At 40.5% G+C, this 15316-nt stretch overlaps 1 protein-coding gene across 3 annotated transcripts in view; it reads left to right on the top strand.

Moving 5' to 3' along the window:
• Positions 1-15316, top strand: part of DNAH5 (dynein axonemal heavy chain 5) — a 313711-nt gene that overhangs the window by 198646 nt on the left and 99749 nt on the right. For all 3 annotated transcript variants that reach the window (XM_060400272.1, XM_012097159.4, XM_060400271.1), the window contains exons 52-55: positions 223-395; positions 5857-5987; positions 10458-10611; positions 11636-11903. In XM_060400272.1, the coding sequence (XP_060256255.1) occupies positions 223-395; positions 5857-5987; positions 10458-10611; positions 11636-11903 (726 nt within the window). The remainder of the gene's footprint in view (positions 1-222; positions 396-5856; positions 5988-10457; positions 10612-11635; positions 11904-15316) is intronic.

The following is a 15316-nucleotide window of genomic DNA, read 5'->3' on the forward strand; positions in this document are numbered from 1 at the left end:
TTGTAGACAAGAAAGAATTAAGACTGTGTATGATCACAAAAATTCTAATGCTTTGATTATTGTTTGCTTTCTTTTCTAAAAATATATACTCTGGCTTTTAGGTAAAAATCAGTATTATTCAGTGCTAAATTGTAAAGCTATGAGTGTATTCAGTTAGGTTGAGGAAGTGGTAAAGTCCAGTGATTTGGAGAAACTTAGTTGATTTTTCTTTCCTAACCCCAGGTGAAACATCTGAGGAGGCTGATGCTGAGATGCCCAAAATTTATGAGCCTGTTGAATCTTTTGATCACCTGAAGGAGCGTTTGAATATGTTCCTGCAGCTCTATAATGAGAGCATCCGTGGTGTGGGCGTGGACTTGGTGTTCTTTGCAGATGCCATGGTCCACTTGGTCAAGGTTGGTGGCCACGCCCAGTAGCACCTCCCCAGAGTGACAGACACTTGCCTTTACACCAGACTTTTCCCCCTCCTCTTTAATTTTCCTCTTCTAGGAGAAAGTTCAGTTTAAAAATAAACTCAATGCTCTATTCCAATTTAATTTCTGAACTGAATGCAACATGTCACACCTATAGGTTTAAAATCAGAGCGTGTGTACTTCAAATGTGTGATATGATAATTTTATTCAGTGTTGCTATACTGCTTCCAGCTCAATGTTTTCACTCCATAGAATGAATGTGGTTGACATCTGAGTCAGAAGCACAGGCACAAAGCCTGCTTCTATTTTGCACCCTGCTAAGGAGAACTATAAAAAGTGGGGCATTATACTAAGTGAAATAAGCCAGTCACAAAACCACAAATATCGTTTGAGTCCACTTCTACCATACCTAGGGTAGAAAATTGAGAGACAGAAAGAGTGGTGGTTGGTAGCGGCCAGCGGAAGGATAATGAGTTGTGTTTAATGGTTCAGAGTTTCATTTTTGCCAGATGGAGAGTTTTGGAGATGGATGTTGGTGGCTGCACAACAATATGAATGTCCTTAATGGGATTGGACTGTACCGTTAAAAATGGTTTGGATGGGAAACTTCACGTTGCATGTATTTCACCACAATTGGAAATAGTAATTAACAATAATGCATAGATAATTGACTTTGAGCGGGGATGAAAATTCTCTTAAATGATACTCACCAGGAAAGTACAGTTTCTTCTCTACTCCATCATATGAATCATTTAGGTTTCCAATCACTATAATGATGGATATGATGGATTCTCAAAGGATAGAAATAAAAGATATTTACTTGACCTAATTTATGGGTGGTGGGAGATAATGCTGTTAAAACCCTGTTGATACTCTCACTTTGTTGATGTCAATTATTTTTTCAGAATACATCCTTTTCATTAGAAAGAAGCCAGTTTGGGGCTGTCTTCTGTTTCTTAGGCTTATCCACGAGGAATGACCTCATAATTACAAATTGTCCCCTCTAATAATTATAAAATCTTAGAATTGGAGATGATTTCAGAGGTTATCTAGTCAGTTCTCCCTCTGAAAAATTACGGAGTGTGAGGAAGGCATTTCTATAAGGCTGGACTAAGTCAGGGAGAAGCAGAATGACAGTGAGTAAGTCCTGGGGTTGGATGTCCCCAGCATGAGGACACTTAGCTTGGAAACTTTGAATTCTCAGAATCTGAGACATCTCTGTTGACTTACGAGTGCAAATGTTCTTCCAAAACCAAATATAAATAACATTTTGAAATTAGTTCCTAGTTTATAGTTGAATTAAATGTTTCAGGAAGAATAGAGGTACTCTCATATTTAGTTACTGAAAGGAAGAAGCCGAAGAATAACATTTTCTAAGTAAATAATATCAAAGGCAACTTCCTGACTAGGTATCTATTGGAGACAAAAATCAGATTGGCTTTGGGGTTCCACAACAGCTAGAAATGAGGTTATTTATGTTAATCTTTTGCCTGAGGAAGTTCTCTAGAACTTTCCCTTTTCTGGGTTTTACAGCACATGTGTGTGTTAGTCGCTTAGTCATGGTCAACACTTTGCGACTTCACAGACTGTAACCCACCAAGCTCCTCTGTCCATGGGATTCTCTAGGCGAGAAGACTGGAGTTGCTCTTTCCTTCTCCAGGGAATCTTCCCAACCCAGGAACTGAACCCAGGTCTCCCGCTTTGCAGGCAGATTCCTTACTGTCTGAGCCACCAGGGAAGCCCAGAGATGATGCATTTCTTCACTTTGTTTGGGTATCACATTCAAGGCATGTGTGCCGCAGCCTAGGTCCTTGACTGTGTTTTCCCCTCACTCTCAGCCTCTAGTGTGCCTCCTCTGGGATTAGCCAAAAAATCTGTGATTGGAGTTTTTGAGCTAACATATCTTATTTCTCACGGTTTTCTGGGCCAACTCTCTCACCTACACTCTCGTTTTCTGTGTACCGTTATATCCAAACTCTGTCATGTGAGTGTGAGCCTTGAAATACGTAACTTAGCTATAAAGCATGATAGGAGCCAAGAGACAGGATTGAAGATGAAAACTGCAGCGAAACAGGGTGTGGTCTGAAACCAAGTGTGTGTCTTAGTTCCTTTCTTTATTAAAATGATGGTTTTCGATTGAAACCAAGAATATTTCTGCAAAATGTCTTTTGCCTCTTTGATTAAAGTTCAATTGGTGGTGTGTATGGTTTGTCATATCCCTTGTGGGTGGTGTTTGATTTGGGGTGTAATTCAGAGAAATCAATTGCCTGATTCCAGAGGATCTTATCTGTGCTACATTCCCAGCAGGTGTTTTGTTGTGTAGAATTCATCTGCTTGTATTTGACTTTTCTACCAGATGGTAAGCTCTATGAGGGCAGATACCCAATTTATTCGCTTCAGTATTCACAGGATGGAGTACTGCTGAGACAGGCACCCTTGTGGTGCTTGATAAATAGGTTGAGAGTTGAACCAAGTCCCCAGTATGGCCCTAAACATCCTATCTTCCAACATTTCCATAGCTGGCATTGAAGTTCTCACCCTGATGAGGACCCCTCAGGCATTTTGCTGATTCTGAGACTTCGTGTATCCCATTCCTTCTTCTTCAAATTTAGCCCAACTCCTGCCCAGTGTGTCACCTTCTTTGCATGATAAACTTCTAATTATCGTTCAAGATCTTGAGCAAATTCCCAGCTCCATGTCTAAGATGCCTTCTCAAGCAGTGTTGTTTTCTTTGCATTTTTTTCCTCCCGTTTGTATCATTCCTGCCCACCCCAGCATTCACCACAGTGCTTTATTGCATGTTTCTATTAATAGGTTTATCTCCTCTCCTAGAGAATGAGCACCTGCAAGGCAGGATGGGCATTAATAAGTTTTAAAATATTTGCTACAGAAATTAAAAAATGAATATCTCTATCTCACAGTCTGAGATAGTAAGACAAGATAGCCCCATATGAAGTTCTCACTTCACTGTTTTATAATTTCTGTTTTCAACTAGACTTTGAGATTACCTTTAAAATATTCCATTTGTTTGTTCATGTATATATTCACTTGTCAAATGTGTTTTAAGGGCTTCTCATATGCTAGAAGGGGCTTCCCAGGTGGCGTGCAATGATGGAGAATCCACCTGCCAGTGCAGGAGATGTAGGAGACATGCGTTTGATCCCTGGGTTGGGAAGATCCCCTAGAGTAAGAAATGAAAACCAACTCCAGTATTCTTGCTTGGAAAATTCCATGGACAGAGGGGCCTGGTAGTCTACAGTCCATGGCGTTGCAAAGAGTTGGACATGACTAAGACACTGAGCAAGTACGCACATAGTGCTAGAAGATGGGAATGGAAATTTTTAGTTTCAGACCTAAGCCCAGTTGCAGGAAAAGTTATTGGGATGAAAGTTTCCAATACCTACTGAATAATAATTATTTAAACCCTTAATATATTCACCAGCATCAACTAAAGGAAACGGTTATTGAAAAAGTCATGTATTTTGGAAAAGTTAACCAAGAAAAGACATAGAAGATTCTGGGTGGCTGCAGTAACTTCTTGCCTGCTTCATCTATGCCTCTTGAAGTAACACCAGGGAAAGAATATGAATAGACACAGGGGAAATGCCAAGAATTCTTGCCTGCACTGCTCCTCCTCTGCCTGTAACAACTTAAGAGGGAATCACACGGAGAAGATGAGTAGGAGGCTGGAAGAGCAAGTTTCGACTAGATTTGGTGGAACTAGGTTCTCAGGTCCACAATGGGAAAATGGTCTTCATTTCATCAGGCTCACACTAAATTGGGAGTATAATCCAAAAGCAAGAGTAGTCCCAACAGGAATAGAGTATAGAGCCTGCCAGTGGAGGGAGTCCTGAAAAGGATGTTTAACAAAACCCTATTAGAATGCAGAAAGGTCAGGCTATGCCAGAAAACTTCCAACAGTAACAGAGAAGTAACCCCTTCTTGAGAAGTGAAAGTGAAGTCCCCTTCTTAGCTCCCATATAATTCTTGATCATTAGTTTAGGAAAAGTTGATAATACAGCAATACTGCAGGCTCAAACTGCAGTTAGGAGGGAGAGATAGTCATCACATGGAGTGAAAAATGCATCTGGGACAATTCGACAGTAATCCCCTCTAGGTGGGGCTGGAGACCTGATGGTGAAAGTAATTCACTGAATACTGATAAAACCAAAAAATCACAGACTTTTACCAAAAGAGTGACTTGAATGATGAGAAACTACTGATTGGCAGAGAGTGGACTTCTGGTCTACCCATAATCACTTAGCTACCTTAGGTATCACTGTCTTTGCCAAATAATATGAGTGTTTACATTTATTCCTTTCAAATTCCATCATTTATACCATATTTTGGAAAAATTTGCCTTCTATTTAAACTACATTAGTTTTCAAATGTGGGGGATATTCTAATTAATTGTGTGTTGTGTATTCCAAGGATGCACATTGTTTAGAAATTTTCTGTTCTCTTTCCTGTCCTCCTAAATCAGATTGGCAAACTAAAAGGAAACCTCAAAGTCCCCTTTATTTCTTTCCTTGAAAACCCAGAGCAAGACACAGTCTGGGCTCTGCCTACTGTTCTGTACTGCTCTCCTCCGAGTTTCCTAAAAGGTATACCTTCCTACTTTCCACTGTTCTATTTCAGAAATGCTTTCATTTGTCCAACCAGTGTATCTTTCCATTCTGATCCGAAGACACCTACACCTTCTAAAATGCTTAAACAGGCATATTTCATTTCATTGCCCATCACTTAAATGCACTTAGCAGATAGTGCAGTTTTTACAGTTGAAGGTTTGTGGTCACTCTTTGCCAAGCAAATCTGTGGGTGTCATTTTTCCTGCAGCATGGACTCACTTCATTTCACTGTGTCAAGTTTTGGTAATTCTCATAATATTTCAAACCTTCTACCAGCAAAAAGGTGATCATTCACTGAAGGCTCAGAAGATGGTTAACATTTTTTAGCAATAAAATATATTTCAGTTACGGTGTGTGCTTCCAGGGGCTTCCCTGGTGGTTCAGATGGTAAAGCGTCTGCCTGCAATGCGGGAGACCTGGGTTTGATTCCTGGGTCAGGAAGATCCCCTGGAGAAGGAAATGGCAATCCACTCCAGCATTCTTGCCTGGAAAATCCCATGGATGGAGGAACCTGATAGGCTACAGTCCATGGGATTGCAAAGAGTCGGACATGACTGAGTGACTTCACTTATGGTATGTGCAGGTTTTTTAGATGTAATGCTATTGCACAGTTAATGGTAGAGTGTAAACATAACTTTCATTTGTATTGGGAAATAAAAAGAATGTGTAACTTGCTTTATTGCAGTGTTTGCTTTATTATGGTTGCGTGGGCTTGAATCTGCAGGATCTCCTAGGTATGCCTGTATTGAATAAACAGGAAAAAAGTGAAATACTGTACATTAAATGAGGTGTACTTTTTCTTTTCTATATTCTAGATCTCACGTGTCATTCGTACTCCCCGGGGAAATGCCCTCCTGGTTGGGGTGGGCGGATCAGGGAAGCAGAGCTTAACAAGGTTGGCTTCATTCATCGCCGGCTACACTTCCTTCCAGATCACTCTGACAAGGTAACACGCCTTCACTTTAATTAACCTGAAATGGATGTTGATAAATGGTTCTTAGAAGCCACTTGGAGTTAAGAATGCATTTATCTTAATGTAAAGGAACCAGAATAGGTTCCTTTCTTGAATGTTGACTTATTATTGTTTTCCTTCAACCTCTGTCATAGACCATGAAAATTTCACATGAATAATTTGCTTTAGAAACATTTCAGCCTCTCATTTCATCAATAGATGCCTCTTGGTTTTCATGTTATGTTTGATATGAGTATTATGTGTATTCCTTTAGTGCATTTTAGAAGAAATTCATCCATTCTAAATGTTAATTTAGGGCTTCCACATGGCTCAGCAGTAAAGAATCTGCTGCCAATTCAAGAGATGCTAGATATACAGGTCCGATCCCTGGGTCAGGAAGATACCCTGGAGGAGAAGATAGCAACCCACTCCAGTATTCTTGCCTGGAAACTTCCATGGACAGAGGGGCCTGACTCTTTGTGACCCTCTATAGTCCATGGGTCACAAAGAGTTGGACACGACTTAAGCAACTGAGCATGCAGGCAAAAAAATGTTAATTTGGATTTCAAGAATAGTAAACTGTTGGTAAACTGGGAAAATAGATTAAAAGTTTGTTGATTTAGTTATTCACGTGTTTAAAAGTATTCATTGAACACCAACTATGTGTCAGGCACTGGCTCATTGCTGGGGTACACGATAAGCAAGGTAAGCCTGACCTGTGTCATCACGGAGTTTATAGCAGTTAAACAGGGACAACTGAGCAACTCATTCAGTAAGATGTGATACGTAGGTTTTATCTCCATTAAGGAAATAAGTGCAGACTAGAGTCTACTGAAATGTGAGGGAAGGACTGCTAACCTACTTTAGGGGATGGTCAAAAAGGCTTCCTGGAGAAAGAGATGTTTCAACTGAGATCTGAATGAGTAAGAATTATCTCAGAGAAAAGGAACAGTAGAGAATGTTCCAGGCAAAGGGATCAGCACATGTAAAGTTACATTTGAGACCCTGGAAGCTGTTGTATATGGCTGGTATATAACTTAAGGTGGAAAGTGGGAAAGGAAGGAAAATGCAAGTCTTTGGAGGTGTCATAAGGAATTTGGACTTCATCCTAGTGGCTCAGATGGTAAAGAATCTGCCTGCAATATGGGAGTGAGTGAGTGAGTGAAGTTGCTCAGTCGTGTCTGACTCTTTGCGACCCCATGGACTATAGCCCACCAGGCTCTTCCATCCATGGAATTTTCTAGGCAAGAGTACTGGAGTGAGTTGCCATCAGTCCCTGGGTTGGGAAGATTCCCCTGGAGAAGGGAACTGGCTTACCCACTCCAGTATTCTGGCCTGGAGAATTCCATGGACTGTATAGTCCATCAGGTCACAAAGAGTTGGACGTGACTGAGCCACTTTCACTTCATCGTAGCACTGGAAAACCATTCGCGAGTCTCCACTAGGGGAGGTGTGTCAGATTTGCACGTGGAGAAGATGGACAGAAGGAATGAAACTGAAAGGTTAGAAGGCTAACTCAGAGATCTAGGCAAGAGATGGTGGTGTCCAGAGCGGAAGCAGTGAGAGTGAAGTATAGAGGGCAGATTCAAGAGATCCTCAAGAAACTGGCAGTTTTGAAATTGGTGCATCTTGGTTCTAGCTTGGGAAACTGGATAGTTTGTGCTGCTACTCATCAAAGTAGGGACCCCCAGAAGAGTTGTCCTCAGATACGTGTGTGCAGTGCAGGGACAATTCGGAAGTGAAAATGGAAGATAAAGAAAGGCCGAACAGAGCTTCAGGATGAACCAAGATAAGCTGAGAAGCAAGAGGCCTGTTTGGAAAGTTTATTTGGGCAGAAAATTATTAGAAGTTAATTTCTAGGTGGGAGTCTTGCCTGTCGGGTGTTGACTAAATGTTGGTTTGGTGCTGTGATCTCTGAGATGGAGGCTCATCGCCACTTGCTGCGACAAAGGTTAGAAATGATTAAACACTGGGTTTGGAGAGCCAGATACTCAGATTGTTGTTGTTACACCTTTTATTTGGTCTAAATTACTGAATTCTGCTTGGAGAATCAATCTAAAATGTTTTTTTCCCAAGTACTAAGACAGAGAGAAATAATTTTAGTTACATTGCATATAATTCTTCTGGTTTGTGGATAGAAGCAACATTAGATGAAAGATAACCTGTTCAGAAAAGGGATTGAACTCAGATTTTTGTTCTCATGTTTTGTATAAAACTTACAGTTTTCAAAGTACTTTTACATGCACACGTTAATATGATCTTCGAAAGAACTTTGTGGCTTTGTGGGTTGGCAGAATATTTTATAGCTGAGGCTCAGAAAGGCTATGATTTGCATGAAAACCCAGATAAGCCTGGGAATTGACCACAGTGCTTCTGGTTTCTGGCCTGCCATGACTGATGACACTGCTGGCTCAGAAAAAATGCCTTTCGGCTCCTCTCTCTGCGATAAATTAGTTCCTCTGTGTGTTGTGCTGGGGATGCTCCTGTGCTGAGAAAGAGGATGGTCAGGGCCTTCTCTGGCTTCTCAAAACCTTCCAGAGACCATCCTACTACGTTAGCCTTTACATAGCCATGTGGTCAAGGCTCAGGCAATTAACAGACTCTCCTTTGGAAGCACAGCTATTTGTTAGATGACTCAGGTCATGTTATTTGAAGCAGTGGGATCCTTGAGATCTAGGAGACTGGGCTGAAAGTTTTCTCCATATCTCAAGAAGATACTTTCTTTTGTTCTCCCTACCTATCTCTCTTTTTTTGTCTCTCTCTCTTCCATTTCCTCCCTCGCTCCCTCCCATTTCCTCCCTCGCTCTCTCCTGCCTCTTTCTTTCTTTCTTCCTCAGTGGACTGTGTCTTCGAACATTTTTTCTCACCTTTCAGATCTTATTTATCTAGAAGTCTTCATGAAATATTGCTGCATGAGCACTATTTGCAATAGCCAAGACATGGATGCAACCTAGCTGTCCATAGACAAATGAATGAATAAAGAAGTTGTGGTACATATACATAACAGAATGTTACTCAGTCATAAAAAGGAATGAATTTGAGTCAGTTCTAGTGAGGTGGATGAACCTAGAGCCTGTTACACAGAGTGAAGTAAGAAAGAGAAAAACAAATATTGTATATTAATGCGTATGTATGGAATCTAGACAAACGGTACTGATGAATCTATCTTCAGGGCAGCAGTGGAGATGCAGACAGAGAGCAGACTTATGGACACAGTGGGGGAAGGAGAGGGGGGAATGAATTGAGAGAGGAGCTCTGAAATATACACATTCAGTTCAGTTCAGTCCGGTTGCTCAGTCGTGTCCGACTCTTTGGGACTACATCACCATATGTGAAATAGATAGCCAGTGGGGGTTTGCTGTATGACACAGGGAGGTCAACCTGGTATTCTGTAACAACTTAGCTGCATGGGGGGTGGGATGGGGTGGGAGGTGGGAGAGAGGTTCAAGAGGGAGGGGACATATGTATACCTATGACTGGTTCAAATTGGCAGAGACCAACACAATATTGTAAAACAAGGATCCTCCAGTTAAAAATAAGTAAAATTTTGGTGCATAGTAGTGGTGCTTCTGGTTCCAGAGTTTAGGTTTTAAATGTTGAAGAAGCACAGAGCATAGAAGTTAAATATTTTGTAGCTTTTTAAAAATCAGAAGGCCATTGGCTCTTGTGCCTTGAATTCTGAGTTTATCTAATGACAAAAACTTCAGATGCTAATTTACTGAATCAGAGTGTCCAGGATAAGAATATCTTAATTTTCCCTTTTGGCAGTCATGGGCTCCTCTATATTGAGACCTCTCTCACATTTCATGATTGCAAGTTGACTTTCACTAAAGGATTATTTTAGACATGAGATAAGAGTTAGAGTGGGATATTTAATAATGTTTCCAAAGATTCTACTGCAGTGCACTGACTGCTCAGAAAATTCTTTCACATAAGATACAAAGATACAATGAAAATAGTTGTGTTGGGGGATTAGGAGGGCCCCATTTATAACAGGGTGTCTCCCTCATGCCATATAATGAAGACTTGAAATTCTTTAGTTTAGTTTAATTCAGTTTATGAGGTAGCTTCTAAAATATCAATTGCAGATGGGTGTTTAGTAAATATTCCAGCTTGGCTTTTTCATTATCTTTACCAACAAATATTTTCAAAATGAGACATGTATACTCATTTTGATGGCATTTAGTTGTGCTAAAAATCACACTTTTGTTTCAGGTTGGTTTTTCACTCTGGATGTTTTTTTTGTCTGTAATATTATGTTTTATAAAATGTGGAGTTTTAAAAATTATTTTCATTTTTGCAAGTAAATACAGTGAACCAGTAACAGTTGCCTACAACAAAATATCTACCTGATAGCATAATATCAGCATTTTTTGGTTAACCAAATGGCATAAAGCATTGTTACAAGGATCTTTCCTTCCCAAGAACACATTTTAACTAATGGCACAACGACACTCTTTCTAGATCCTACAACACGTCAAATCTAATGGAAGACCTGAAGACATTGTATAAAACAGCTGGTCAGCAAGGCAAAGGCATCACTTTTATTTTCACAGACAATGAAATTAAAGATGAGTCATTTTTGGAATATATGAATAATGTTTTATCATCGGGTGAGGTAGGAGCTTATTCTTTTCTTAAATTGGGGTATAATTGCTTTGCAGTGTGGCATTGGTTTCTGTTGTTCAGCGAAGTGAATTAACTGTATGTATATGCCCTCCCCCTGGACCTCCCTCCCACAGTACCCCGATCTCACCTCTCTAGGTCATCACAGAACACTGAGCTGAGCTCCCTGGGCTCTACGGCAGGTTCCCACTAGCTCGCTATTGTATACAAAGTAGTGTGTATATGTCAGTCCCGACCTCCCAGTGCGTTCCACCCCCACCTTGCATCCCTGTATCAGCAAGCCCATTCTTTTCATGTCTGGTCTCTGTTCCTGTCCTGCAAATAGGTTCATCTGTACCATTTTTCTAGATTCCACATATTTGTGTTAATATACGATATTTGTTTTTCTCTTTCTGACTTCACTCTGTATGACAGACTCGAGGTCCATCCACATCTTTGCAGATGACTCAGTTTCGTTCCTTTTATGGTTGAGTAACATACCATTGTGGATATGCACCACATACGTGTTTCACCTCTTCAGAATCCCTCCAGAGTTAGGAGGATTCCCTTCTGTATTTCTCTCTGTTAAGTACTGAATCAGTACTATTTTTGGTATTAGGTGATTGGTTTGAAGAATGGCTTTTTCTGTTGGGTTTCTGAGGAATAAAACTCCCAATCAAAATGTTGAAGATGTTAATGGAAGCTCCGAGAGAGATGGAAAAACAGAAGGTTGCAAGGAAAGCTGGTTGGATTTTTGATATGTCCATTCACTCCCTTGAACCAATACAATATTGTAAAGTAATTAGCCTCCAATTAAAATAAATAAATTAAAAATTTAAAAAAAGGCCTGTGACTTTAAAACAGAACAATTTATGTGTATTAAAATGTGGTCTATCTTATTGTGAGGACTTTGGTTGATTTTCTAAGCATGAGTTTAAGGACACAAATGAAGAAAATACATTGTACATATCAGGCTATAAATTCTGATTTGTTTTTATATGGCTGTATTGAATTTGATGTCTGCACTTTTCTCGAAGGTCTCCAACCTCTTTGCTCGTGATGAAATTGATGAAATTAATAGTGATCTCATATCAGTCATGAGAAAAGAGTATCCTAGGCGCCCTCCTACGAATGAAAACCTGTATGACTACTTCATGAGCCGGGTCCGACAGAACCTTCACGTTGTTCTCTGCTTTTCGCCGGTGGGGGAGAAATTTCGAAATCGAGCTCTGAAGTTTCCTGCCCTTATTTCAGGATGCACTATTGACTGGTTCAGCCGATGGCCCAAGGATGCCTTAGTTGCTGGTTAGTATGGGGGAGAGTTTTTATATCAGAATTTCTGGTTTATTGTGTGTGTGTGTGTGTGTGTGTGTGTGTGTGTGTGTGTGTGTGTGTGTGTGTGTGTATGTATTTATATTCTGTGCCATCCACTGGATTGAGCCAAAAGTTTTGTCCAGGGTTTGAGGATTTTTGCAAGACTTTACTCTTTCTCATTTGGCAGCTAATTTTTTTTTTTCCCAGAGTGTGGTTATCAGCGAATGACATCTTTAGTCTGAAACCCCTTGGGTTAATTTACAATGATTCTAGTGTTTTCAGCGTGTTTTAAAGCTTTGTCTTAGTTGGTCCCCAGGCAGGTCCTGGGACATCACAGGAGGACACTGAGGTTTTAATCTCTCTAATAGCATTTGTGTTCTTTTTTAAGTGGGTTGGTCAACCTCAGAGTAGTTTAAGCCAAGTAATTCCTTCTTGTGGCTGCAGGGCTGGAAATCAAAGAGGAAAACGTTATCATCCATCCTCTGATGGTTTCTGGGCCTGAAAAAGGATTGTTCAACAGAGACTTTCATGATTGGAGCCCTTGCTGCTTCTGCTTCTGTTTAATCCTCCATCCTGTGGAACATGAATGCTTCTCTTATTCTGTAAATGCAATTGAACGTGAAAGTTGTATAGGAGATGTTAGAGAGCATTTCTTCAGTTTATGTTTTTTTCAGCTTTTGGTGAGAAAGTGTCTGTAGCTATTTTAAAAGATGGAGATAGTTAAGCCTCACCTCTGACCTATTGTATCAAGACTTCAGGGGAACCCTGATTCAGGGCAGTCGTTCTCAGAGTTTTTGCCTGATTGTTATGCTTTCATAATAATTAAGAAGAGGCTTATTTTCCAGTAAAACATGGCAGGTAGTCCTAATAGATAAAACAATGAGAAGCAGGGGGGAGGAAGGATTCTGAAGCCTCATCCTTTCATGGCCCTGTCACCTGCTTCGGCCATACCTCCCTCCCTAGCTCTGCGGTTCCCAGTGGGAGAAAGACTGATTCACTGTCTCCCACTCATTATACATGGACAACTGGGGACAGTGGGGCTGAAGGAATTATCAGAGGTGCAAGAAGCCAATAGCTATAGCCAATGTATATGTATAGTATATATACAGCAGTGTTGATTGTATATGTATAGTATATATACAGCAGTGTTGATGGTTTAGTAGCTAAGTCATGTCCACCTGTTTTGTGACCCCCTGGACTGTAGCCCACCAGGCTCCTCTGTCCATGGATTTCCCAGGCAAGAATACTGGAGAGGGTGCCATTTCCTTCTCCAGGGGAGCTTCCCAACCCAGAGATCGAACCTGAGCCTGCTGCATTGCAGGTGGATTCTTTTACTACTGACAGTTTATTCTTAGCACTCCACTCTCGATAGTAACGCTTTTCTGATCTGTGTCTTTTAAACATAGACTATTTTAATATGTCTGAAATACTGATGTACAGTGTTCCCTCTTATAAGATTTGAGAAAGTGCCCATGATTAAAAAATTTAAAATCCTATTTAAATGTCAATACCACTAAGGATAAAACTTTAAAATTCTTTGAGGTAAGATATAAATGCAGAGTACAAAACCTCAGTATTTAAGAGCTACATTCAAGTATACTGTGAAATATGATAATTGGTATGCAAGTGCTTTGTAGACTATCATGTAAGGTATTATTACTAATGATAAAAATAACAATTTCAGGTGACAGACACCATAATGTACTATAATTAGGATGATGTCGTTTAAATTATGAGCCCTTCCTAGCAAGTCTTTATTTTCAGTTATCCCTTCTATCGCAAGACATAGGTGCTTCCTTTGTTGATTTCTCACAATCTGCCCCATTCTTTTAAATCTCTTTGCATCAACCTAAGCCAAGATTCCATGGAGGGCAGGGAAACTTTTTGTTTCTATGTCCTCAGCTCCTAGCAAGTGTCCTGACTTTCAGGCATCACCTATTTGTTCATTTATTCAGAACATGTTTATTGAGCTTCACTAGCCATTTATGGAGCCAGGCATATTGGAGGGCAAGGCAGACTCATTTCTTCCCTCCAGCTCTCTTTCCTGGCAAGCTCATCCACAGTCTCCCGTGTAATAGGCCCCATCAATTTTTTTTTAATCTCTGGTATCCTATGTCCTCTGGCTTGAAATCTGTGCACTCAACTGCCTGCTTGACACAGTCTTGTCGATGTTTCCCAGGCTGCTTAAACCCAAAATGTCCAAAGCTGAACCGAGCCTCTTCAGGTCAATCTCTCTCAGGGAGTGGCACAGTTGTCCATGAAACTCGACAATCTGAGAGCTCTTTGTCTTTAACACCTTTCTTCAACTCTGAAGTCTGCTCCATCACTAAGTTATGCCAACTTTATCTGCTAAATACGGTGGAATCTATCCAACTCTCCCTTTCAGTGGCACCCTGGGCCAAGCTATCGTAACTCACCTGGAAAACTCGAATAGCTTTCTAATCATCTCTCCTCCTCTCTCACCTGTCTTTCATCCATCTCACATTGCAGAACAGTGACGAAAACATAAACCTGATCACATTGCTTTCTAATTAAAACCTTCCACTGCCCTCAGGAAAAAAGCACAGTCTCTAGCGTGGCCTTCGAGGCTGGGAAGAACTGGTTCTGTCTGCCTTCCCATCCTTAACTGAGGTCACTCTTTCCTCCTGCTCCATTCTTTTTTTTTTTTTTAATTTTTTAAATTATTTCTTTATTTTTTACTTTACAATATTGTATTGGTTTTGCCTTCTTGATTCTCGAATGTGGCCTTTTTCTTCCCACCCAACACCCTCTTTCTCCCATTCTCCCTGAGTGCTCCTCCCTTAAATGATGAAGATGATAATGATTATTTGGGGATGAGAACACTTAACGTAAGATCTGTCCTCTTAGCAAGACCCTAACTGTATACAGTACAATATGGTTAACTCTAGGCACGGTGGCACACAGGGGATCTGTAGGACTCAGTCATTTTGTATAGTGAAACTTTGTGCCTTTTGTCTAACACGTCCCCATTCTCTCCCCTGGCCCCTGGCAGCCCCCAGTCTACTCTCTGCTTCAATGATTTGACTCTCTTCGATTCCTTATGTGAGTGACATCATGTAGTTTTTGTTCTTGTGGTCTGGCTTATGTATCACTCAGCATAATGCCTTCCAGGTTCATCCATGGTGTTGCACATGGCAGAATTTCCTTCTCTTTTTTAAGAAAAAGGCTGAATAACATTCCATTGTATGTAACTGTCACATTTTCTTTATCCACTCAACCATGGATGGCACTTGAGCTGTTTCCATGTCTTGGCTATTGTGAATAAGGCTACAGTGGATATGGAAGCACAGATGTCTGTTCAGGATCTTGATTTTAACTTCTTTGGATATATAACCAGAAGTGGGATTGTTGGATCATATGGTAGTTTTATTTTTAATTTTTTT

Source organism: Ovis aries, chromosome 16 (assembly GCF_016772045.2).
Source record: "Ovis aries strain OAR_USU_Benz2616 breed Rambouillet chromosome 16, ARS-UI_Ramb_v3.0, whole genome shotgun sequence".
NCBI classification, from domain to species: Eukaryota; Metazoa; Chordata; class Mammalia; order Artiodactyla; family Bovidae; genus Ovis; species Ovis aries.